At 43.9% G+C, this 26,339-nt stretch overlaps 2 protein-coding genes across 22 annotated transcripts in view; one reads left to right on the top strand and one right to left on the bottom strand.

Moving 5' to 3' along the window:
- Positions 1-5,273, top strand: part of ST3GAL6 (ST3 beta-galactoside alpha-2,3-sialyltransferase 6) — a 100,990-nt gene extending 95,717 nt beyond the window's left edge. For 19 of the 20 annotated variants that reach the window (XM_085571794.1, XM_085571742.1, XM_085571788.1 and 16 more), the window contains one exon: positions 746-5,273. In XM_085571794.1, coding sequence (XP_085427920.1) covers positions 746-826 — 81 coding nt within the window. In that variant the 3' untranslated portion in view covers positions 827-5,273. The remainder of the gene's footprint in view (positions 1-745) is intronic. The other variant, XM_085571837.1, reaches the window with a different exon arrangement.
- COL8A1 (collagen type VIII alpha 1 chain) overlaps positions 4,525-26,339 on the bottom strand; it is a 92,025-nt gene continuing 70,210 nt past the window's right edge. For both annotated transcript variants that reach the window (XM_085571564.1, XM_085571570.1), the window contains 2 exons: positions 11,629-11,944; positions 4,525-9,854 (listed from right to left, as the gene is read on the bottom strand). In XM_085571564.1, coding sequence (XP_085427690.1) covers positions 7,948-9,854; positions 11,629-11,944 — 2,223 coding nt within the window. In that variant the 3' untranslated portion in view covers positions 4,525-7,947. The remainder of the gene's footprint in view (positions 9,855-11,628; positions 11,945-26,339) is intronic.

Below are 26,339 nucleotides of genomic sequence, written 5' to 3'. Positions count from 1 at the left end.
CTAAGTTTAAGTAAGGCTGATCATTAGTTGAATAGACATCCATAAGTTTCCTAAGTTCTTGAAACTTAAAAAACCAAACTATTAAACAGAAAGGTTTCTTTTAGTTCTTTAGGACAATAAATTGCAAATACTATACTACATCTGTATAATCTTTTATGCAGTATACATATTATATTCATTTTAATTTACAGGATTCAGTGTCTTTAAGTAAATTTACTTACCTTGTGCTGCCCTCCACTAACCTTAGTGGTCTCCTATGTATCCAGAACCTGGATACAGCACAGAAGATGGGTTGCTTTGGGCTTGCTGAACCTAATTGGCAGGATGCATCTGAACACAATGCCTGATGTGCTTTTCAAGAGCCTGCTCTGAGCTTTGAGGAGTACTCATTTTCTTACTGCTTGTGCTGTAAATGTTCTTACACAGCTCTTGTTCTGAATAAGCAGGGCAAGGAGTTGGGAGAGTTAATAATGGAAGGATTTCTGTGAGACCACATTTCACCTGTTTGTATCACCAAAGGATCATCCTTTTTGGTTGTGTCCTTATGGAAATATCTAATCTAGTTTTGAGCATCTTGTTTTCTTGGGAAACTGTGCTAAGCCTTTGCTAAGAAATCTTTTACACAGACCTTTTCTGTTCTTATCATCTTCCAAGTATCACAGGTTATAGAAAGGATTAGCAAGTGATGCTGCTAGTTATAATTTGATTTTATAATTCATTTTATTATTCCCTCACATCTCTTTAGAATGAATACCACAACATCACTGCTGAGCAGAAATTTTTGAAGAAGCTTATAGACAAGAACTTTGTGGTCAATTTGACCTGAAAGCTGAATGGAAAATACAAAGAACAATCACTATTTTCAAGATTTGAAACATTTTAATTTTTTGTATGGCATTTTTATTTTTTAAGTGCAGCATAACTGTTTACTGTTTAAAGGAGCCCAGAAACCTCATCAAGGCAAAAGTGTCTAAGCCTGAGGATAATGGACTGTTGCAAACAGAGTTAACTGGATTTCTGTGAAGCTTTTTAATAGTGGGAAAACCATGAAGCTTTCAACTGAAAGTATCAGGGATATTTAAAAATGTGATGCACATCACTTACTTACCAGTGAAAACTCTTTCCAAATAATTAATTCTCTGGAATACTTTTGTTTCTGATGTTGTCCTCCGAAAGAGTTCCACTGTCAAGAGACTGAGATGACCAGTGGTCAGTCAGCAGGTAGATGTAGAGTCGTGACTACCTGTCTTGTTGTATGAAAACTGCTTTAAAACTATGCATCTAAATCATTACTGTGTGTTTTGGAGAAGGGGGAAACATACAGACTGTACAGGTTTTGTTCTGCCATACTCCTGAGAAGAGGATATTCACCTTCAGCCAAGCAGCCGCAGCTTCTGCACTGACCATTAACTCTGAGCTTCTGTCTGCCTTTACCGAAGGTGAAGAACCTTTGTGGAGATGTTGGTGTTGACAATGCTTGTGTTGTTCCCATTTTATGGAAAAATCATACTCCCTGTGCTGTGCATCCAGTAAATTTTACAGTTGCTGACTTGACTTAAAAAAGAGGGGATATGAAGACTGAAGAGCTGCATGTCATCCCCCAGACTACAACAGAAACAGTAGCTTGGACAGAGATGTTCATGCCTGAGTTTAGAGTCAATGTGTGTTGGAGTACTAGTTCTCCATGACAGCATCTCATGTATTTTTTTTGCTTGCTCCTCAAGAACGGGTGTATTTTTCCAAATGAGGATAATCTCCTTCCTCAGATGCGGTAATGCATCAATACAAGCAAGGAGTGTTCCCATTTTTGGCAGTAGAGTGTGGTAGGGAATATCCAGGATGTACCCTCAGCTGAATTATCATTTGGCATCTGTTTACCTCTTCTGTGTTGATATTTAAGTTTTAAGTGTGTGGCTGAACTAAATAATTTAGCAATGGTAACTTACTCAAGATTTTAGTGGAAACATTTAATGAGGTATTTATATTTCCTGTGTTGGTTTGTCTCTGACAGGCCTGTGAATAAAATTAAATTTGCTTGGGAAGATGATTGACAGCTGTCAAAGAACAACAATATGCAGTCCCAATATCTCACATGACATCTATATAAAATTTTTATTTTAATTATGGCAGAATTTCTGGAAGATTTTGTGGTTATCTTCATCACTCAAACCTGAAGAAAGCACAAATAAGTCAATATAAAAAAGTCTTTGAAGTTGGTAGGAATACCGTTGTTGCTTTTAAATAAAATTATATAGCGAGGACGTTCAGAAGTAATGCAAACAATCACAATATGAACATAAACCATGTTATTTGTTATTTTCAGAAGGTGAGGATTGCAAGAGTACTAAACACAATTTCTTTATTTTGCTGTAGCTATGTAGAGGAATTGCAGTTCAGGAGTTAGGGGGAGCACAGTGTGGTCTGGAGAGGTGCCACAGCTGAAGGGGAGGAGGCTTGTGTTTTCACCCAGTGATTCCTGAGCTTTGTTTTGTTTCAGGCAAGCTGGACATACCTGAAATAACTTGAGAGATCAGAAAAATCTGTGGCATGGGCTGGGGAAGGATATCCCAGCAAGGGACAGGGTGTGCCATGGTGTCTTGTCTGCTGCATGTCGCTTGGCTGCAGCTGCACTCCAGCTGTGTGCAGGGTGGCAGATGGGGATGAGGAGGAGAGGAGAGTGTGTCCCCAGGTCCTGGGATGCTGGAACAGGTGACACTGGTGGTGACAATGGAGGAAATCACAATTTCTTCACCAACTGGCAGAAGGGCTCTTAATTTTTTGTATTTCCTTTATTTTTTCCTGAGATTTTGAAGAGATCTTTGCTTGAAAATCTCAGTACAAACAGGTGGGGTTTCACTTAAGAAAATAGTGACAGTATTGTCTTTGTGCCTCTACCAGCATTTATTTCTCCTGGTAATTTCAGTTAATTAAAAAGGTTTGTATGTGATTCTGCAGCCCCAGACCTACAGTGATTTTAACTCCTGACAATAGTAATTCCACTGCGCAAGCTGCTGTGGCAGGGATTTTTGCAGACATAGCAGATTTCTCCAAGCTGTTGTGGAGGAACCCCATGTAGATCTTAGACTCTGGTGAGAGCCAAGGCCAGCAGAAGTTGGGGGCTTGCTCTTCACCGTCAAAATGTGACGTTGCTTCCAGAGCTGGGGCCCCTGGCTCTCCCAATGGCTGTTGCTGTGGTCTAGCTACATCCATGTAACATCTTGCAGGATGCTGTCCAGGAGGATTTTTTTCCAGGAGAGCTGTTGAATTTGTGCCAGACACTGTGAGGAGAGTTCTTGTGGAACAGGCTGCATCCCTCTGCTTCTCCACCTCTTTCTCCAGTTCCAGGAAGTGGGTAGGGAACTCTGCTTTTGAAGATGTGGTTATTTTCTCATTTATTTATTTTTTCATCTCCAGAGATACTCCTTCCACTAATCTAAACTGATCCTTTCTCCATTTTTTTCTAGTAGGTATTCCGCTTTTTTGGGGAAGATGGGATTTGGATTCTAGCTGTAGCAGAACAAATAATAATTAAAAAAAAAAAAAAAAGCAGCTTCTTGTCAAAGAAATGGTGTCTCCCAAACTCTTTGTACTTAAAAAAAAAATCCATTTAGTCTTCTTCACTTTTGCCACATCAACTTTTTAATCTCCCTAAAATATTTTTTTTAAATAATGTTTGGTGTTCTCAATGAATTGAATATGTTCTCTACAAGCATTTATCCATATCAGCTGTTTATTTTTATATCCTAATAAGCCTTCTCATGGTATGGCTGACTTTTCAAATAAAGCAGTATTTCAAGGATATTTTTCTCCCACTTCTATGCTCCTGCCAGAGGTGTTGAGTCCCCCACAGTTATTGTCCCTGAGTGAGTGGGTAACATTTTGAAAGAAACCTGTTCCCTCAGGATCAAGCCAAGAGCTGATGCTGCTGATAAACTATGGAGTATTTGTATTGGATGCTTGTTGTTGTTGTTTGTATGTTTGTTCCTTTGTTTGTTTGGGTGGGGTTTTTTTGGTTTGGTTGTTTTTTTTTAAGCCCAGCTGCAGGCCAGTAGCTTTTTTCTATAGTAAGCAGTGGGCTTACTATAGAATTTTTCTCCCCACAAGATGTTTTGTAGGATCCTGCGTCCACCAGCCCTGTTCCAGCACCTGCTTCATGTACATCATTCCTGCTACTCTGCCTCGAGGACAGGTCTTGCTTTGAACTTCTTTCAGGCAGGAACACCCATGTGTAGTGTGTTTCTCAGCAGTGCTCACAGATAGTGTTTCTTCTATCTGGGCACACATTTTCACAGGTGTTTTGCAGTACCAAAGACTTAACTTGGGGCTTTTGGAATAAAACAATTGTGCTAACACCAAATATTTAGATAGTTTCTGAGCCTGAGCTGCTATTAAGACTTTTTTTACCTTTTTGCCATTCCTGAAAATGAAATCGGCACTGAAACTTCCCTTTAAAAGCTATCCAAGTTTTTTTTATTTATTATCAGGAATGAAGCCACCAGTTTTGAATCCCAGGGAGCTGCCAGCTTTATTTCTGTGTCTGATAATGATGTAACTGTGTAGGTCCCCAGTGTCTCCCATCATTTTTCTATCTGAAGTTAGATGTTCTCCTTCCTCCCTTCTTATTCTGTTCCTGTTATTGGGCAGCCTGCAGAATTTCTGGACATCACCTTACAGCAAAGGTGCTTCTGCATTTTATCTGCCACCCCTCTCAAAATGCTGCACCGTCAAACAGACATAGCTCTAAGATACCAAACTATGCACAGAACAGGCAGGATGACATATGCTGGCTGAAAGCTCTGTTTGGCTCAGACTTCCAGGAGGTTTCTTTGTTGGGAAACTCTTTTTTCCTCTGCTGTAATAATTAAGGGAAGTCACAGACTATTGCACTAAATACGAATCTGAGAGTGCCTAAAAGATGTTACTAAATGACATTTCCAGTGACTGTATAGGTGATAATAATACAGAATCACAACTTTGATGTTTAATTAGCATGTGGTACTTCTTGTTTCCAGTACTTTCCTTTTTAGCAATGCTCTGGGGAGAGTATAAATACCTTCACTTTGAACTGGACTCTGATTTTTAAGAACATACAGAAGCTTAGCATATGTTTATGGTTTTGGGAAATACTTATTTTAGTTGCCATTTGTCTTATGTTTTATATGCCTTTAAAGTGCCACCTGTATTTTGAAGAATTCTTCAAGTTGTTTCAAATGAAATTTTGAATACTACATATGGAAGGAGATTATTTTCCTGTAAATAAACTGTTAAAGACAGTGTCCTCAGACTTATTTTTGCAAGGTTGGTGCTCTGCGTGTGAGTGTGGTGTGTGGGTATGCCCAGGGCTGTTATTATTCGTGTGCCAGATAAATGCTGTTGTCAGATATGGTATCGAGTTTTGGAACAAACTTTAGTGCTTTATAGAGCAAACAGCTGAAAGTTTTTGAACCTAGGTGGGCTAAGTTGTACTGTAGCTAGAGATCTAACTCTAGGCTGAGTTCAGCCAGAGCTGGGACATGTTTTTTGTGGGTAAGATCAAGAGCAGCATCCTTGTGATTTGAATTTTTCATTGTTTTTTGAATCTTGCTTGTCTTACTGTGGACTGTTGGGGGAATGCTAAAATAAGAGACCTAGAACGAAGAAGATGGTGTTTGATTAAAACATTTCAGAAAGTGAAAATGGCTTGAGATAGATAGAAAGTGAGAGATGCTGAGTGCAGTATTTAGCTAATTACTTGTTTTTCCTTTGTGCAGTAAAAATAAGATGCTGAGGGCTTCAGGGAGTCCAAGGGAAATTTAGGTAACAATTCTCTGGCACAGTAAGTATTCAGTGCATTCTGTATTCAGTATGGATAGTTCAGGAGTTCACCACCTTGGACGAAATGCTTGCCTTTGAGGTGAGGTGGGGAAGCCACATCAGGAGAACCAGCACCTCTCATCCTGGGCAGACAGTTCTGCCTCTTAAGGCAATACAAGCCCTTAGCAGCAGCCTCCGATTCCTTGGCTGCCTGTCTGCCTTCTTCAGCTGCACTCCCATTTTGGCTCATGCTGAGCAGTATCTGTCCCCAGGGGCTGCCTGAGGGAGCCCCTCCCTCTTCGTGTACCCACCAGACACTGCTGTGCCCTCCCACCAAATGGGACCTGTTCCCTCTCTGGCTTAGAGCATGTTTTGCCAGGAGATGGGAACTAGAGAAAAGGGTGTATTTCTTAATTTTTCCCCCCTATATCAGGCTGTCAGTGGTTTCAGAGAGCCCTTGTGGTCTGAAAATGAGTCACCAGGATGAATGTTCCTTCTGATAGTTCTGAATGAAGACAGAATTGGTTTTTGGTTTTATTCTTAAAGATATTTAATAAGGTGTTTCTTTCAAATCAGTACAAAAATTTTAAATACAAAATTATTTGCTTTTGACATATCTCATATATTCTGGGAACATACTGAAGTCACCAGTGTCTGGTAAACTGTCCATCCATTCCTTCCACTGTTCCATGAAATTTCTGAGATAAAGCACCACATTATATTACTGGAGTCCTTAGTCAATGTTAGACTGCATTAAACTCTGCATTTAAATAATGGTAATGCCAGTTAAATCCAATCTTAGTTCTGCATGAGAAAATCTAGGTAATTTTTGAATCAAAAGCAGTAGCAGTAGCTAAAGACATGGAAGAAGTGATGAGCACTTAACTCCTTGAACTAGCGCAGCCTTGTGTGATGTGCAGCACTGTACAGGGAACCACAGCAAAGGCCACTGCCCTCTGGAAACAGAACACTTGCTGAGGTGAGATTAGCACCGTTGATGAGCAGAGACTCCGCACACAGAAGTCGCTGTCCTCAAGTACAGAAAAGTATTGAGGCCTGCAGGTTCTCCTTGACAACTGGTAACATATAAATAAGGATTGGAAATCAGCTTTTAGATAGAACCAAGTTCTCAGATAAATTTGTATGATCAGTATTGCCAGAAAAGTTATTGGTGGATCTCAAGCAACAAATCAGTTAAGCAAACAGAGCTGCTTCTGCTTTGCCTAGTCATTGAAGAGCAAACTGATTGAGCTTTTGCTGAGTGGCAGAATAGGTGTCTCTTCTAACAAGCCAAATGGGTTCTTGGTACAAGCACAGAAATCCAAGCAGATTTATGCCACCCTGAAGTATTGCCATGTGTTGGCCAAAAAGTCTCAAAGACTTGGCAGAAGTAAATCAGGGAGATTGACCTCATCTACTTGAGCTGTGTGAATAGAGAATGGAGGCTTTTCAAGTGCTGTGTCATTTGGAGGTGAAACCAATGTCTGCTGAAGTTTGTGGTGACATTTTAGGTCCAATGACTGCTGGAGAAGGCTCAGGGGGAATGGTCATGCCATCAGGATTCCTCTTCCATCATAAATAAATTGTTCAGGAAAAAAACACACCTGCAGGATTATTTTACTATAGGAGAAGTGAAATACAAGTCTCCAGTTAAGTGAACCCTTGCTTGTCAGGCAGACCTGCTGTAAAAAAACCAAGAAAAACCCCCCACCCAGACAAATACGCCACTCAATTTTTTAAAATATAATTAGAGTCTGACCTACTCTGCTTTAAGTCACTGTTTTTCATCTTATAACTATGATCAATGCAACAGGAGTGAGTGAAATACACAGATTTGAACTTTAGTACTGAATTACTGTGAATGAAATTAAGTAAGCATGGCATTGCAGAAATATATAATGTACAGCTAATATGTCCCCCTTGGGTGCAAAACAACTGTTTATGAACCTGATCCTGATACACTTCTTTAGTTATGTTCACCATACCTTTTTTTTATATAACTAGCTGTGCATAATGTTAAACGTTGTATTATTTTTTTATTTTTGTACAAGATGGTCCAAAATGGTCATAAAATGCGTCTTTTGTTGTATAAAAGTTTGAAGCAGAGGATATAGGTTTTGATTTTGTGTGTGTGTTGTGTGTGTCTGTTTTGTTTTACATGGGATACAATAAATACCCTGAAAAAGACGAATGAACGTACTGCCCGGCATAGAGTCCTGCCGCTTGCTCGGATGGCATCTGAACGTAAACCTTGTCTCCGTGCATCAGCTGCACCACGGCACTGCCCGAAGCCTGGTCCAGGAAGCCCTTCTTGTACTCGTCGTAGGTGTACATGAGCGGCTCGTTGTTCTTGTACAGCGCCACCCACACGTTGGTGCCTTTACAGTGGACATGGTAGGCGAAGTAGTAGACGCCGGGGATCTCGCAGGTGAAGATGCCAGTCTGAGGGTTGTAGTTCTGCCGGCCGTTGTACAGGAGCTTGTCGAACTTGACGGGCACCCCGACGCGGGGGAAGGGAGTGAGGAGCTCTGCCGTGAACGCGGGCATCTCGTAGACAATGCCGCCAGCCTTGCCTTTCTTGCCCTTGTAGCCGTAGGGGGACTTCAAGCCTTCTATCCCTGGCCCCACCTCAGGCAAGTACTGTCCCACGGCTGGTGGAGTGGGCGGGATGATGACCGGGGGACCTGGGGGCCCGGGCGGGCCCGGTGGCCCCTGGAGCCCTGGCTGGCCGGGAGGACCGAGCGCCCCAGGCTTTCCCGGGGGTCCCTGCAGCCCCGCGGCACCAGGTTTGCCTACCCCCGGGAAGCCGGGGGGGCCGGGCATGCCTGGCTCGCCCTTCGCCCCTGGCAGCCCAGGGGAGCCGATGGGACCGCTTGGTCCCGCAATGCCCGGGATGCCCGAGGGGCCCTGAAGCCCCTGGGCACCGGGGAGCCCGGGCTCACCCTTCGGTCCCACAAGTCCCGGGACACCCGGCAGCCCCGGCAAGCCTTTCTGTCCGGCCTCCCCCTTGGGTCCTGTGGGGCCCGGCAGCCCCCGCAGCCCAGGGCCACCCACTTCCCCAGGAAAGCCTGGCTTTCCTGGAAAACCCTGCATGCCGGGTTCCCCCTTGGGGCCGACTGGTCCTGGTGGCCCTACGGCACCCCCCTCCCCTTTAGGTCCTGGGAAACCGGCGGCCCCCGGGGGGCCCATGATGCCCGGCAGGCCTGGCTGGCCGGGCTCCCCTGGTGGCCCTCCCATGCCAGGTGGCCCCGCGTGCCCCTTCTCCCCCTTCGGCCCCAGGGGCCCGGGCAGACCGCCCACACCTCGCTCCCCTTTGGGCCCGGGGAAGCCCGGCTTCCCAACTCCGGGGAGGCCGGGGGGCCCCGGCAGGCCCGGCAATCCCTGTTCCCCTTTGCCACCTGGGAAGCCGGGCTGGCCGGGTATGCCGTCCTGGCCTGGTTTGCCAATGCCAGGCGAGCCGGGAGGGCCTTGGATCCCGGGGGCCCCTGGAGGCCCCTGCAGCCCTAACTCTCCTGGGGGTCCGGGTTTTCCCAGCGGTCCCTGTGGGCCAGGGAAGCCAACCATGCCGGGTTTGCCAACCCCCGGCAGCCCCACGGGGCCAGGGGGACCAGGCAGCCCAGGTGGACCCTTCAGACCTGGCAAACCTGGGATCCCAACCCCCTTCTCCCCTTTTGGCCCTGGGATCCCAGGGATTCCCGGTGGCCCCTTCATCCCAGGCTCACCCTTTGGCCCTGGTTGCCCCTGCAGCCCCGGAGCACCCGCCTTTCCTATGCCAGGAAGCCCATGAGGCCCTGGTGGTCCCTGTGGTCCGGGTATCCCCATGGGCCCAATCTCCCCCTTCGGCCCCATCTCCCCTCTTGGCCCTGGGGGCCCCATGATCCCCGGTTTTCCTGGCATCCCTGGCAAACCCGGCTTCCCAATTCCTGGGTATCCTTGTGGGCCTGGTTTTCCTTTGGCTCCTGGCACACCATGACCTGGTAATCCTGGTGGCCCTGGTGGCCCTCTTGGTCCAGGCTCACCTGGGGGGCCTTGTTCACCCCTCAGACTGCGCATGGGAATTTCTGGATCAGGAAGAAAAGAAGAAAGGGGAGAGAGAGATAAAAGGTGAGTGCAGTCACATTTTTCAAAAAAACAGGCAGTTTTGAATTGAATATGCTTTTTATGATGCCTCGTGGTGTAGTGGTAGACAGAGACAGCTACTGAGTTACAGGTTGGTATTGAGAATGAAGAGGATATTACTACTGTTTTTCATACTCCAAACTTCCATGTATGCTTCTGCTTCCACAAAGTAATTACTGTGCATCATATATAAAAGCCATTTGGGCTTTGGTGGTGTTTTCTACCTATACAATCTTAAACACCAAAATCTGCATTTTGTCCCATGTTGCTGTAGATCAATCTACCTGTAGGAGTTTTTGCAGGAAACTCGGTACTCTCGTGCTGTGGGAGGAATCCTGGCATAAAAGTGCTTTATCTGGAGTGGCATAAATGAGCAAGATCAATTAAAAAAGATTGTATTAGTAAGAAGTTTATACATAGGGCATGTCTGATTTATCCAAAGGCTTTGATTCCCATTAGAATATTACTGGAAACCTGCAGCCTTAATCAGTATTGCTATTTTGGCATAGCCATGTCTAGTTATGGCTCTTCTAAATACTTTGCAAAATATTTTATTGTCCAAACTCACATTTTTGTGTATGTGACCACTTATCATTACAGGTCAGGGTGGGGAAGTTGCTGCAGGGGTTGGTTATTTTTCAAGCTGCTGCTTTTTGAGTTACCTGGAAACTCTTTCCAGCTCTAAAATGCACAAAGAAGTGAGAGATTTGTGGAAGGATAGGAGATGAGGTTTCAGGACAACTGTTCTTTGGGAGGCAGAAACCTTCCCTGTCTGTATATGTTGTGTTTTATGCACATCAAAAATCTTTGCTCATGAGATAGATTGATTTTACTATAGTTAGTGGTGCTTATTCAAACACTCCCAACAATAGGTCTTGAAATCTTCCATTTTCCTCTGAAGTCAGTGGAGGCTGTGGTTAGCTGGGGCTTCAGTAAGACGATGTTACCCAGTTTGTCTGCAATTGCACAGACACTGGCGGTCCTCACAAGGATTTTATGACACTGGGTATTCCTGGTCACCCTTTGTATTTTGTACTTTTTTCATGTTTTCTTAAGTATCTTAATACTGTCCAGACTGTCTTTACTGAATAGGGAAAGTGCTTGTACATGCAGACTTGTGCATTAAACCTCTGTATTTTCAATGCCTCTGTTACACCCATAAATAACCTATAGAAAGAGAACTCTAGAGTATGAAGAGCAGTTGTATATTTTTATATGCAAATCTCAAAATCACAGGGTCTGGACAAAGACAAAACAGTGATGTTCCCATAAATTCAAATCTTGGGGCTCTTAGTTCTTATGTCTGTCTGCTTGTTGCAGTGAGAGTGGGAGAAGATCCAGACAGGGCCATCATCTGAAGGAAACCCCATCAGAGGGTCTCCTACAAACAGGTGTGATGACAAAGTTTTTCCTGGAGTTGAACAGCACCTGAGCACACCTGTGTGCTGGAGGCTCACTGCAGGTAGGACTACTCAGAGGTGTGCTGCAGCCCAGAGAATGACTGTGATCTTGTGCTGGTAGCCCTGAACTGCCCCACAGCTCCCATGAACCTGTTTTGCCCACCTGTGGCCAGGTATGAGCCTGGCCACAGGTGGACAAAAGTACAAGCACAAGAGTGCTGTGCCCAGCCTGCAGCAGCAGCCTGCTCCAATGTCCAATTTCCCCACGACAAACAGATGGGACCAAGCAGGAGTGGAGAGGGACGTGCTGACCCACCTTTCTCTTTCTTGGGAGCCATATCCTTGCTGAGCATGGGCATCTGCGGGACCTCCATCCTGTACTGGGGGAGATGGGGGTACTCCTTCCCATAGGGCATGTGGGGCATCTCCTTGCCCAGGTGCTGCATCGGGATGCCTTCTTTGCCCAGTGGCATGTGAGGTACTTGTTGTCCGAGGGGTTGATACTGGGGCACCTGAGGTGGCAGCTGCTTGATCCCATAGTAGGCTCCACCTTGAGCAGACCTCACCAGCTCTAGGTAAACAGTTACAGCCACTGTGAGCAGCTGCACAGGGAAGAGTAGCATGACCATCACCTGTGAAAAGCACCACAAAACACACAGTTGGAAGAAGATGTTTTTTCATGTTTTGCATTCCTCATTAGGGCAAGCTGTTCTCATTTTCTGCAGCAAACTGGACCTGAATCTCTGCAAAGTGGCCCCGGGTGGTGTGCTGCCCTGGAGGATATCCTGCAGCAGGCTTGTATCTGGTTTATTGGAGGCTCTACTCAAGCAGTACTATTACAGCAAATGCTCTTTTATGTTTTACTTTTATGCCACCCCAGAGGAGCCCTCTGTGGTTACTCCACACAAGGGCTTGCTCCCAGTTTGCTGCCTTCTCACCTGTGTGATTGCCACAGTTTGAGGAGCTCTGCTGCAAGCTCTGACACAGGGGAAGAGCAGGCAGGGGATGTGGGGATCTCCTAAATGTGTTCTGCCCAAGGAAGCTGTACTGTCAGTTCCCCTTCTGCTTTCTACGGCAAGGAAAGCTTTGTTTCTGAGCTTCTATCTGTGCCTGGGATTGTGCCCTGTGGCTGCAGTGTGCAAGGGCTGTCTGCTTCTATCACAGCAGCTCCTTGCCAGCTCTCCTCTTAGCTGGGCTGGGATTCTCTCGGCCCCCTTGCAGAAAAAGTGGGCCTGCTTAGGCTGCCACTGCTCCAGGTAGGATCAGCCAACCCAAGCCTTTCTCTGGGAATGTTCAAATATTTTCTCAAGGTGTCCCCCACTGCAGATCCTGGCCCACTGCAAGGCAGCCCACCCCAGCATCTCATCAATCCTGCTAACACAACAGAATGGGGTTGGGCTTGCTTTCCTTTAATTTATCAAAATGTTAGCTTGGGACTTCTTGTCCCACCTGCTGTTGGCTTTACCTTTTTCAGTTAAGGGCATTAACATCAGCTGAGCAGCAAATTAGGAACCAGGAACTCCCTCAAGTAATGCAAATTAGGGGAGAGCATATGGTAAAAAGAGACTCTTTGTGTTGGAATATTTGTCCCACAACCAAATTCGACATTCAAGTCCTGCCCTTTCCAAATACACATGGCAATTGCCAAGCCTGATGGCTGTTGCTGCTGTCCCTTTTTTCTACCATGCAAAGATGCCTTGCATCCAAATGCACCCAACCTGGGTTCATTTCTAGGTAATTTGTATTCCAGAGCTTTGCCAAACTGCTGATCAGGACTGGCTCCCAGAAGCTGCTGTGCTCTGGTGTGATGAGGGCAGCTGAAGAGACAGCAAGGGCATTGTGTCACCTGCTTGTTTTCCTGTCCTTCCCTCCCCAGCAGCCTGGCTTGACACAGAGGACAAAAAAAGTACCTCAGTCTATGGCAAAGGGGTTCAGCACTGTGCTCTCATTTCTGGGAAGTATTGTTTATCGGGAGAAACTTTCCCCTATGTGTCCTTCAGGTTGTATGTTTTACTCCTCCTTGAAGTTTTCCATTCACTTTGTGTTAGCAAAGCACCTGGGAAACCCTTGCTACTCCTTTAAAACATTTTCCCTTCATTTTGCTTTAGGAGATTTAATCTCTAAATGGAAATCCGTGTATAATCTTTACTGAAGGTGTAAGTGGAGGCTAGATCAAAATGGTGTAGTTGAAACAAGTAGAAGGTTATTTTCAACAGTATCATATACAGACGTATGAACTACAAAAAAGATGGAAACGTGTTAACAGCAAACCAAACCTTTTTAAGAAAATTAAATACTATTAATAAACACTAGATGGAGCATATGCTGCACAGCTGAGTTTCTACAGTCACTTTCCCTGCCAGGAATTCTTGGACATAACCAGCTGCCATGTGGCAAAGAAAACCAGAGCCAGGATGTACAGGAGTTTTTAAGTGTAGCTAAAGCCCAAGCACAGTCTCTCATTCTTGTTCAACAAAGCATTTCAGCAAATGCTTCTCCTCCAGTGAGTTTAATGTAGCTTTTAGCCCACAGCTGGCTGTGCTGCTCTGAGCTAAAGGATTAGGGCCTTGGGATGTGGTATTTCTGCTTAAAGCTCAATGGTGAGCTTTGGAGTGGAAGGACAGCCTGTGCATGATCAGTTATTGTGGCTTGGCTGGGGTGGTGTGACTGAACTAACCCACTGCAGCTTCATCTGGGCACATGGATCCTAAGCAACATTTTGGGTTGGTTTTTTTTTTGTTTTGTTTTGTTTTTTTTTTTTTTTTTGTTGTTGGTGGCTGGCGGAAATGGGGGAGGCAGGAATATGTCCCCCTTGTCTTTCTTGGTCTTCCTGCTCCTTTCTGTACAGGAGTAACTTGCAACAGCTTTGCCTCTCTGTAGCTGAATAGGATAATGCCTGCCCAAGTTTGCAGGGAAAATCCCAGTTACTGGAAAATTTGCACTATTCTCTGCACCTCTCTCAAAGGAAAAACATTATCTGTATGAAGGGAGAAATACAGTGAAACCTTTAAAAAAATTATAAAATACTGGATTTTTGAAACCTGTTAGGTGAATTTTGAAGAATGAGGTTATTAAATTAGTGTCTTGGCTACTCTGTTGTTCTGCTGGCCAGTTTTGGGGATGTTGTTTTTTTAATAAAAGATAACTTCAGTGGAATAAGTAGAGGGAGAAATAGGTAAAATTTCTTTGGATGAGATTTTCTCCTTGTTTTTATTACAAAATATGGACTTTATGTGTGAGTGGGAGGTATTTTAAATATTTGAAAAAGCTTTTCTACAGGGAGACACCAGCCTGCCTGCAGCTCAGGGTGAACTCGGCCTCCTGCTGCTCATGCCAGGCTGGCCTGGCCCTGCCAAGCATCATTCAGTGCACCTGCACTGGAACAGGCATGGCCATGAGGTACACGAGGTCGTTTTGTGTATGCATATGGACATTTTGAGGGAGATCAGGCAAGACTTCTAGAGATAGCAAGGCTCCAGAGAAGGAGGTAATCTCACTACATCTGTGTTTCCTGTAGTGTTTTTTGACTCATCCATAACCCAACCAGTGTGGCCTGGAAATGACAGATTGCTTCTCATCTATTGATTTTAGTTGGAGTTGTGAAGTAGCTGAGGTGGAAGGTGGGGGTTTATTTACTGAACAACCTTGGGCTAGATGGGACTTGGCTGACATCTTTGTGGGAGGAAGTCAGAGCCTCCCCTGTGGCCTTGTGAGCTGTCTGGGGCTTGGGGTCTGCCACAGGTACTGGAGACAAAGCCTGTGTCTGCTCAGCTTGTCTCCCCCTGCTCCCAAAAGAAGGAGGGATCAGACAAAATTAGTCTTGACAAGAGATGTGGTAGAGTCATATGTGCTGCTGCTGGATTACTGCTGTCAGATACCATCACTACAGGGGAAGCCTGCCCAGAAGCATGAGTGATGCCAGGGATTGTGGGACTAAGATTCAGTCAAAGAAAGAAACTGAGAATTTCTAGCCAGGCAGACGCCTGGGAAAGAGCTGGAGAGAATGTAAATAATTCTTTACCTCTCTTGTTTTTCACATTGTTTATAGTTAAGTTCTATCACTGTGCGTCAAGCACTCTGCACCAATGCTGTGGGTTGTTTTCACTTCAGAACCAATGGATTTGGTCCTTGCGAAGCTCTGTATAAAAGAGCAGTGCATTTTGAATAAATCTGAGTTTTTAGTATTACAGCCTTCTGGGTCAGAGTCTCTTCATTCCCACCCTGCCTCGACAGCGACAAGGGATAGTCCTCAGAGTTTCTGCTTATTGCCTCTCATCCTGCTCAGCTTCTCTAAAAAGTTATTTATGTACTGGGAGAACCTGAAGGTGTGTTTTTTCTGCCTTGCAGTTTGTTTCTGAATGCCTGGGTGCACAGCTCTAGTTTTAAGACCTCATTAGGAAACCACAAGCATCTGTAAATGCCTAAAAACTACTGAAAATCTTGCTCTTGGTTTTAAAAAGAAGCCTAGAGATCCCAAATGTTGGACAGGTTCTCCAGAGCTTCTGAACAGCAAAAGGAGATGTTTTCCTAGCAGTGACAGAACTCGAGGAAAACAGAATGAGTAAGAAGAAACCTGTGTTGATGATGCAGCCAAAGTATGAAACTTCCCACCCCCTTCACCCAGATCTCAGCAATTTAGGGATCACCTCCAAATCCATTCATGTAATGCAATCTAACATGCTTTCCAAGGTGACTGGAGCAATAATTTGGCTTTGGATTGGGATTTTCCAGGGTTTTTGTCAGAAAGCATTAGGAATGTGTCTGTGTATTTGTAGCAGGTTAGTAAGTGCACGAGTGCACCTTTAGAGAAGCCAAGGTCTTGGAGAAAACAAAGTTTTACTGTACCTTTGGGTGTTGGAAGGAAGATGGAGGAGAGGAGCCACTTAGCCTTCCCACAATGACATGTCATTTTGCACTAGTCATTCAGATTAAGCCACAACAAACATTCTGCTTTACCTAGGGTGGGACAAGACATTTGAGGGTGAAGGAACATTATCCTAAACTACAGTGTTCAGTTGCTTTGTGTGAAGGTATCTGGTTGGCTCTGTGGGTGAGAGAGAATCCCTGAAAAAACACATTTTTACAGGCAAAGCTTGAGTGAAAACATTTCTCAATCATCTCTTTGGTAGAGCTGTTCTCCTGAGAAAACTCTAAAGGACCTTCCTCTGGCTATTTGAGTTTGTCAGCAGAAACAGGAGACAAAACAAAATGTACCAGCAGTCATAATTCTTAAATTGGTGTGAAGAAATAATGGCTGTTCTAGCCTAATTATATAAAGAATGTATGGAAAGAGTGATGCCCATCCGCTTGGGACTTGAAATCATAGGTGGTCTTGCAAAGAGTGGAAACTAGACCTTGATTTATTGGTTCTTATGAGAAAGTCATCACTCTGCAACCAACGTTGGGTTGTCTGAGAACTTCTAAGATACTCATCCAAGGACTACCCCAATGGGCTTAACTTACCAGCCCTTGCTTTTGAATTGCTGTATTTCCCAAACAGGCATAAGGCATGAGTAGATCTCAGTGACCTGAAGTCTTTTCCCTGCAGTCCCTTCCATAGGGGCTGCCTGAAGCTGTAGGCACCAGTTCCCCACTGCACTGGGGGGATGACTTTGCTAGTGCTCTGGTTTCCACATGGACAATGAGTGCTGCAAAATAAAAATCCTACTGACTCTGGAGATTTTGTTCCCAGAAGAGTGCTACTAAGAGAAGATTGACGATAAAAAGCTAAATTTTCCAGCGTGTTTTTGTCTTGAGATCAGAAGTGGTTAGGATGACTTTTGGGGTGATCTTGATAACAGATCCTATTACCAAATATCTACAATGGTGTATCCACAGGAACAGCATTATACACTTAACTAAAGTGTCTGTCATACAGAGACATGCAAGAGCAGTATAATGTAATGGAAATGGCAGAGTGGGTGAGGTGTGCAGCTGCTCTCTGGGGGTTTCCACTGGCTGGCCCCAGTTCTACACAAAGGTACGTGGCAGCTCAAGAGATGTCACAGAAGGGCTTGTAAGAGAGAACTGAAGTCCTCACAAAGTGACAGCACTTTTTTTTTTACGTTTTCGTTTTTAGTGCTACTTTGGGAACAAGTACCTGTCCTGTCCCTGCTTTCTACATACCCTTAAACCACTGATTGATTTGTGTTCACAAACATGTGAATCCCCCCACCACATACATGTCTTTCTTAAGGTCTCCACCACTTGAAAAGCATTGGATTAAGCACTGGGTTTATAAACTGGGGATGGGGGTGTTGGCATTTGTAAACTAATTCTGTTAGCTAGCTACCTTTTTTGGAAGAATTCTCAGCACAAAAGTAGAAGAGCAGCTATCTAGGCTTTAGTTCCTGTAGTGAATGAGCTAAGCTATTCCAGTGAATAGCTGCTTGTGACTTCAAGGGTGGGGTGTTTTCAGATGTGAGAATCAAGCAAATCTTGATTGTTGTCAGCACTGGTGCTGTAAAGTGTACCTGACTTGAGCAGTGAATTTCCCAGGACATTCTTGTCCACAGTTTTCAAAGACACTATTTCAAAGCTTCATCACAGCTTAAATTCATCTCTGGATCATTAACTCCTTTGAGGACTAACCTGTCAGTCAGTGAGTACTTTCTGAAGAGATCTGAGGTTACCGTGTACTGTACAGAGACTGAATTTTAGTGGAAACTTGTGTTTTCAGGGACAGGAAAAAATAAAACCTCTGCATGACAAATAATTTTGTACATGCTCAAGTGCCATTTAATGCACACATTGCCACACTTCCTTCTGTGCCAAATGAGTCTTTATGTCATTTGGATATATGTTTTCCAGTTTGCCAACAAACTAATTAAACACCAGTGTAGGGGGTTTATTTTTTTGCAAATTCAATCATATTTCACATAAAAGCAGGGAGTGAAGGCAACCAAATATACCTTGAGATGTATTTCCTCTGAAAGCTAACCATTTTGTAACCCAAATTAACACTAGCTGCACTGATTTAATCTTATTTCCAGCAGTGAAGAGCAGGAGGGTAGTAAAGGGAGCACAGCCCCTGGGCGAGGACCCAGCCATGCTACTGGCACGAGATGGTTGATCTATGCCCCAGCAGGTTTTGGGGTCCTGCACTATTTTGCTTGTAACAGTGCCTAAAGCTTCACTGAAGGCGATACCTGTTTCTTGAGCAGGTGAAGAATTTACCTTGCTAAAGTGTCCGTAAGAGCCTGTTCATTCAGTAGGGAGGAAAGTAGGATTTATGGTAAATGTAATCCTGCCTTTTTGCTTCTTGAGAAACTCTCCCACAGAGATCAAGTTTATTTTTTTTCTCTCCCTCCTTTTCACTGTCCCCTCCAAGGAAACAAAGTAGTCTCAAGTGTCTGTGTTCAGTTTAGATTACCAAGAAACAGCTATTGTTCAGTATGTTAAAAATAAATCATATTTTGCTCAAGGTCTAACAACTGTGTCTGATTATCATGTGGTATTTACTAAATCTAAGACAGTCATAATAAGTATTGTCATAATAAACATTTCAAAATGCATGCATGCATAAACCTGCTGCTAATGGAGAATATTCAACACGTGGCAGATGCTTGTTTCTACGTTTTTTAAAATTCAAAATGGTGCCTAGAGCTTCTTTTTTAGAGAAGTGTGATAACATCTAAATAAATGGCTTCATCTTAAAAACCAGTGGTCATCCATAAGCTATCTCTGGCTTCACTGGTAATTACATGATCTTTTCTTGCAATTCCTGGGGAGGTCTCTGTTTATCCATTTATAAAAGCATTTGCAAAAACAAAGCTCTTGCCTCTGCTCCAGTTCATTCTGCAAACACATTCATGTGTGTGCTCATTCTGGATGATCACCCAGCCTTCTGTATGAAAATGGCACCCTTGGGCTTCCCCAGTTTCTTACTTCCAAACTGAGTATATCTGCAGGTGGACCTGTATCTGTTGCTTGTGTGCAGGTATTTGTATATGCCTATGTGTGAAAAGACACCCTGGCAGTGGAATCAGTTACAATGAGAAGGAGATTTTTAGCTCACGCAGACATAATTATGTTGTCTCTAGTCTTCTCCTCCTGCCCAGTCTGCTGTGAGCCTACCTATGTGGGCTCAGGTAGACATCTCCTCATCTCTCTGCAAATCTGGGCATGATGAGTTTCACATCATCACAGCCCCAACTCCCATGCACAGGCCTCTGCTGGCTCAGCACAAACACAAAGCTCACAATTTATGATGGTATTAGGATGCTTGGTGCTGGTAATTGATTTCCAGGCGGCTTCGTCTCTTGCATGTTTTTGAGGATCTGGCCCAGATGCTGTTTGCTGGAAAATGCCTGAAAGCTACTCTGAGTCAGATGGCAGGGAGCCGTGACAAGGATCAGCAAGTTGGGCACCACGGGCCGGTTGACCACAGTCCCCGGGGATGCAGCTCTCTTGCCTGGTGGCATGTACTCATTTGCACGAATCGGTGCCTGACCTCGGGCTGGGGAGGAAGGTCCAACGTGGGGGAATGTTTGCAGAAAAGCATGCGACTTTGATTATGGGATTAGAATTAATTATAGGTAGGATTTAGCAAATACCTGCCTTTGAATATGTTTTCCCGTTCTCTGCCATATGGCATGCACTCAAATCCTCTGCCTAATGCTCTCTTCTGGACAATCTGCCTGCAGTCTTGGTGACAAGCAGATTTGTTGGAGACACTTAAATGACTGCCACTAGCTCCCCGTTCAGCGATCGGCAGCGATTGGCGCACAAAGCCAGACCCAGTTACATGGAACACCCAAAGTGATCAAAGTGCAAAGCTACCTCCCTGCTTATCGGCCCGGAATCATGCTGCTGGCACGGAGCCTTGGCCTGGCCGCTGATGTGTCCGAGCTCTTTGTTCAATGTGGGAACTGCACTGAGGGCTCCTTCTCTGCAGGGCTGGTCCTACTGAGCACTGCACGAGCAGCTTCCCGCAGGCCATAGCCACTGATACCGTCCAAGAAATTCACCTTATCAGATGGAATGGGTTTGCCATGCACAACACACTGGAAAGGAGGCTGGTTTTCATGGAAGTGCTTGCTTGTATAGTCAACAACTATTTCCTATGGGTGTTGTTGATTTGGGTTTTGTTTTGGTGAGAATGCTTCACATCTACTGCCAGTCTATTAATTCCACAATAATACAAACAACTGCTGACACACTTCAGAGTGAAGTGTGTGATCAGTAGGCTGAAACTTGAGGTGCTGATAACAAACTGGGGTGATTGCTCGTTCCATAGCAGTCTGAATAGGGAACTGCAGGCTTGCTTTGGAAACCTCCCTTCTCAGCTGTCACTCATCATTCTTGGACTTGCTCTGCCTGGGATAGGTTGTGCTGGCTCCCTGCAGTAGAAGTCTCCCAAATTTTGATGATACAATTGTTTGTGTGTTATGGTACAATCGCTTGCATAGTGTATCACAACATTTTACTGTTTTAATCCAAAGTGGTGCTGTTAGCAGTGTTGCTATGAATTACACTCACTGGTAAAAGTGTAAAAAGTTTCCATTTCACTACCTCTTGGGTTAGACAGCTACAGCTTTGAGAACAAGCCACAGGCTAGCAACTGGCTCTAAATGACAAGTGAATAATCCACACAGTCACTGTTAAACTTGTTAGTCAGTGGAATGCTCCATCTCATCAGATGTATGGGAGTAGACAGAAGTGAGGGAAGAAGACTGTCTCTTTCTGTGACAATTAACAAACTGAATCTTTGGTCAAATATGCGTAAGTGCCAGAATACTATTCTGAAGGATATCTACCAGTTTTACTAGTCCGAGAACTCTTTGTTCCTCATTTGATTAATTGAATAACTGTACTAAAAGCAGAAAAATATTTTGTCAGCTTTGTGAAAGTGTATTGAGTCTTAAATCTGTCTATATATATTTTATTCTAATATGGCATGGTTTAGGATTTTATGTCTTGTTTCTGAAGGATTGCTTAGAGAAGGAGCATTCTATGAATTAGTGGATCTCAACACCTTTAGGAAAACTTAGATGTGCATGCAAAAATTCCCTTCATTGACACCTGCAAGACATAAAGAGGTGCTGGAGTATGTCTTTTTCTTAAACACTTCCCAAAAGATGGCAGTGGAAAGAAAAGTCCTGATTATAGAAGTGTTCTTGATAATAACAGGGACTGATTGTTGCAAGTGTTGCAGGGAAGATAATCTGTTTTATTAGTTTAAGTCTTATGTAAAGCAGTGCAGCTGTCTGCAGTTGTAATATTCATGCAGGCTAGACTTTACGGCCTGAGGTACACTTGGTGCCAAACCTAAGGACACAAGGAAAAAGTGGCCACAAGCTGCTCTTGGGCTTCTCTTGATCCTGAGTAGCAAGTACTGTTTCAGTTGCTGGTGCCACTTCAGGCCTGACCTGCCCTGCATGGCCTGTGAGCCACCCACAACACCCTGCTGTGGTGGGACATCCTGCCACACCATGGCCACTGTCACCATGTCTTCATTTTGGGGATGAAAATGAAGCAGCAAAGGCTGCTCTGTGGTGGGTGGACAGAATACAGCCACAACTTTGGAAAGGCAGATGTCAGTCTCTGCTAATGCCTGCTCTGGCCAGTTGCTCTGCTGTGGGACAGTTTGAGAGGTGAGGGCTCCTGGCAGCTCTAGGGTACCTGGGGCAGACAGGAGGGATGGCTCCTTGTTTATAGTCAGGATGAAGCAGGACCTTCTCTTGAGGTCTTTTTAGCACAGTATGCATACTGATTAAATTTAAATGCTTTACAGTGATCCACTACAGGGAGCCATTAACCCCTATTAAGGAATCAAGATCATGAAATCTCATTAAGAAAGAGAGCCTAATTCTGGGTGCACAGGTTTTTTTAATTGTAGTCTTTTGGTTATAAAGAAATTTTATTTCCTGTGCCCCTTTGTAGTGATAATACTCCATTTTTTGCAATCTCACCAGTGGTTACTTTAATAGTCCAGCGAGTTCTTGCTCTACAAAGCAAGAAATCTGTGTCGAACTCCTGAAGTACTTGGTCTGATCTTAGTTTGAAATAATTTATTGTTCTTTGGGACTCCTGTTGCAATCCTGTGGCCTTATGCATTGCCTTCTTGCCAGAAAATTTGCATGATTGCCTCTGTCTGAAACTGGCACAGCACAGCATTTCTGTTCCTTTTCTCACTTTGATGACATACAAAATGTGTTTTCTTGGCTCTTGCCCTCATGCTGTTTCATGACTTTTTTTTTCTTTTTTATAAAAGCAAGAGGCTTTGGAGGCTTTATTTTGCAGACAAATTGTTACTATTTTACAATATTTCCGTTCACTGTGCTTTGATGAGCCTGTTGAGAAAAAGAGCAGCTCCTCCCTCCCTTATTTTATTTGCTGTGCTCTAACTCTGCCACTTCCCAGAAACCCAAAGTCCCAGTCCAAGGGAGATAGGAAAACAGTAACAAATGTCTGTAAAATATTTTTCTTGAAAAAATTTCCTCTCAGAAATTTTTTTTGGAACTTATTTGCCATTAAAAAAATTCCTGCCCTTTGCATGCTTTTCCTACCTTTGCTTAAACAGCAGAAGAAATAGTCTTGCCTTAGAAGGTTAAACATACTAGACTACTCCACCCAGACAGAAATCAGAAGCATGTTTTAAAATTATTTAGCTGTAATTATTTTCCTATTTTATTGTCAAATATTGCAGGTATCATATTTGTTAGGATGTGCTAATCATGATGTGACACTCCATTCACAAAATTCAAGCAGGTCTTACCTCACAAACATATTTTCTAAATGGATAAATTATTTTACTTTTATGCTGCTTTTCTTGATAAAGACTAAGATTACAATAACTACAACGAAACACTCACTTGGTTAAAATGGTTTCAAAACCAGGCTTGTAATTTTCATGAAAGATCCTCTGTGCTCTGGGTCACATCTATGGGCAGACATGAAGGTGGAAGTTGCTAGATGGTTTGCAGTGGATGTACCAATGTAAGTCCCTTCATCATCTGGCACTTGGGTAAAAAACACCGCTGAAAATCATCAAAAACTCCTCTATGCTACCATCATGGCTGAACTGCACATACACATCCCTCTGTCATGCAGGAACAGATCTGTTCTTAAACATCTTCTGTCTTTTCCTTTTATGCAGCAGGTAAGAAATGCATCTTACTCAAGTCTGCTTCAGCACAAAAGCACACATCAGTGGAGGGGCAAACACACAAAGCTTGAAGTAATTGTTATTTGTTACATTTACAGGCCTACACATGTACCACCCACTTCCTGCTCTGCAAGTGCAGAACTAAGGGTAGCAGGATACAACAAAAAAAAATTTCAGCCTGAGTTGTGAAATACTCCCTGTAGGTTTGATTCAGTGAATACTTACAGCAAGAGCTTACCACACCTCTCAAAAGCACAGCAACAAAATAAAACTTCTGAAGCACACACACACATACACAGAGGAGAGACCCTCCCCATCCCACTCACACACATTTATCCTGGATCCATGAAACTAGACACTCATTTGAACTCCAAAAATGTCATGAGGTGGAATTAATTCCCTATATGCAATCCAATGTGCTATGATTTAAAGGACTTGAAATTACCACATCTGTCACCTTGGAACGACCCAACTGAGGTCAAAGGAAAGCAAAGCGCCAAGCCCTGAGGAGCAAATATTATCAGTCACACACTTAAGTCTCTCAATTCTACTCAAGGAAAACAATCTGAAATGTTCACTGCAGCCATTTGGCCCCATGATGACTGAGACTAGCAAATGCACAGGCTGCAAAGCTGGTCAGTGCTCAGCTCTGGGGACTAATAGTTACAAAATATCTCTAGTGGTAGCCGTCACTTGGATTTCATCTGTGCTGCAGCCGGGATGAAGGGATAGGCTGACAAATGTGCAGCTACCCAGCTTCTCAACTTGATCAAAGGTGGACATCAGACTCTCTTCAGCTTATTGCAGCACTACAAGGTAGACCTGAGCCTGGAGGCACAAAACAATGTAGGATTGGTGATGGAAATTAAAGCACTTCAATCCACAACTGAAATCCAAGCCCCTGATAAGGGCCTGAGAAGCTTATGCCTGAGCTGTTAGACCACTGAAGTCCTCCCCAAAGGCATCTTGGTCCCAGTGCACAAGCCTTTCTTAGTGCTGTGTGTGGAGTTGAGGCTCCCTTTACCTGTGGACACTTCCCAGGTTTTCAAAGTCTCTCCTTGCTTTCCCTCTTCCCTATGGCTTCTTGGGTCTGCTGTGACCTGTGCCAGCTCTTTTCCACCTCTTGGAAGTTGATGCCTGCTAGATCAGGAATGCCCAGGAGGGAGGGAACGCAAACCTCAGAAGGGAGGGAACGCAAACCTCAGAAGCGCCTTTTGGTAAAGGAAGAATTAGACCAATGGTCCTCAGCCCAAGTAAGATTGTGCTTGAGCTGCTGATGGTTGCTTGGAGTTTGAAAGAAAAATTTGGCACCTGCTTTCAAAAGAGGATTGTGAGCTATGAGCTGAGAGTGGAGGGACTTGTGCCTGTGTACTTTATTCACCAGAAGGCACTTAAACCCAGGAGAGAGCTAGGATTTAGGAAGAACTGCAATCTTCAGCCTTCCTATTTGGCTGGTTTAGGCAACTCCCCAAAGAGTGGCTTTTGTGAATCCCCCTCCAAGGCACTTTACTTACACACATGCATGGAGTAATGGCATCTAATTCAGGCATGTGGACTCCATTATGGAGCCAGATGCAAACATCCCCTCATGGATTAGGATCTGAAAGGTTCTATATCCTGTACTACCAATCAGCTAAGGCCTTTATTCCCTGCCCCATCCTCCTTTTTTTTTTTTTTTTTTTTTGTTTCAAAATCTAGACTTTTTAAAAGCAGATAAGCATTTGTAAAAATTATTCTTCTATCTGTGTAAAGGTGTAGTTAAGCATGTGCTGGATATTCCCAGGATGATGCAGTTAGATCAACAGTGACTAATTCCACAAAATCTGGCATTAGAAAAAGCAATGGACTTAAATTATATCATATCCTTCCCTCTAAACTTTTTCCACCAGATTGTCATTGCTGAACATCAGAACCAAAGGGTTATGGCTACCTACAGGCCATGGTTCAACCAAATTCAAAAATAAATCCACTAGGCTAGTATTTCTCTAGAAAGCAAAATGAAGCTATGTTTCATACAGCAGGATGGATATCAGCAGTGCTTAAAATTATTTTCATTTTTGTGTTTTGTTTGACTCTGAGATGGGGCACCTGCATTAATTCCAAGTTAATTTTGCCTTTAGTCAAGAAACATGCTCAGATTTTCAAATGTTAGCAGAAATCACATGTTCTTGATAGAAATATTTCTGATCTGCTTTGTGGTAGGTTTAACTATGCTAATGAAAGAGGTATCTGGAGTGTATAATTATAGCCCACAGGATCAGAGCGAGATGGTTTTTACTTTGGTTTGAACAGTAATTGCCTGAAAATTGTCACAAATTTCTCAGTAAATTAAATAGTAAGACTGATTAGATCCTGCAGGAATGAGCTCCTTAGGGGAGCTGTACTCACAGTTGGTATTAGTAAAGTTGCCCAAGGGCTAGTGTTCCCAAAGGTGTGTTTGCAGTTTTGTGAGACACTTGGACAAGTGCCAGCACTGGATGCAGGGTGCAGTTTGGGCTGTGTTTAGAGCAGGAACAACACTAAATGACAAGGTACTTTTAGGTGAAAAGCAGCCAAACCAGCAGCCCTGAGCAAGGTGCTGGGAGAGTGCTGGGACAGCCCAAGCACACACACCTGAGTGTATGCACACAAATGAAACAATCAGTAAGAATTCAAATAAAGAAATCAAAACACCAAGTCAGCTTTGCTGGTATTTCTGCAACTATATGGGTAGCTTGTGCTGGCATAACTGTTTTACACTGAGGGGACCCCAGAGCACAGCAGCTTCATGGCAGGCAAAGGAAAAAACACCCAGAGGAGGACTGGGTCTGGAATGAAGGGGAATGAGTGAAGGAAATAACCGAGATACCAGAGATATAACAGCTCTCTGCTTGGAACTGGGAGGTCATCCAATTTCTTCCATCGTCATTGATTTAAGC

Source organism: Lonchura striata, chromosome 1 (genome assembly GCF_050655825.1).
Source record: "Lonchura striata isolate lonStrDom1 chromosome 1, ASM5065582v1, whole genome shotgun sequence".
NCBI lineage: Eukaryota > Metazoa > Chordata > Aves > Passeriformes > Estrildidae > Lonchura > Lonchura striata.
This window is presented reverse-complemented; position numbering and strand designations above follow the sequence as displayed.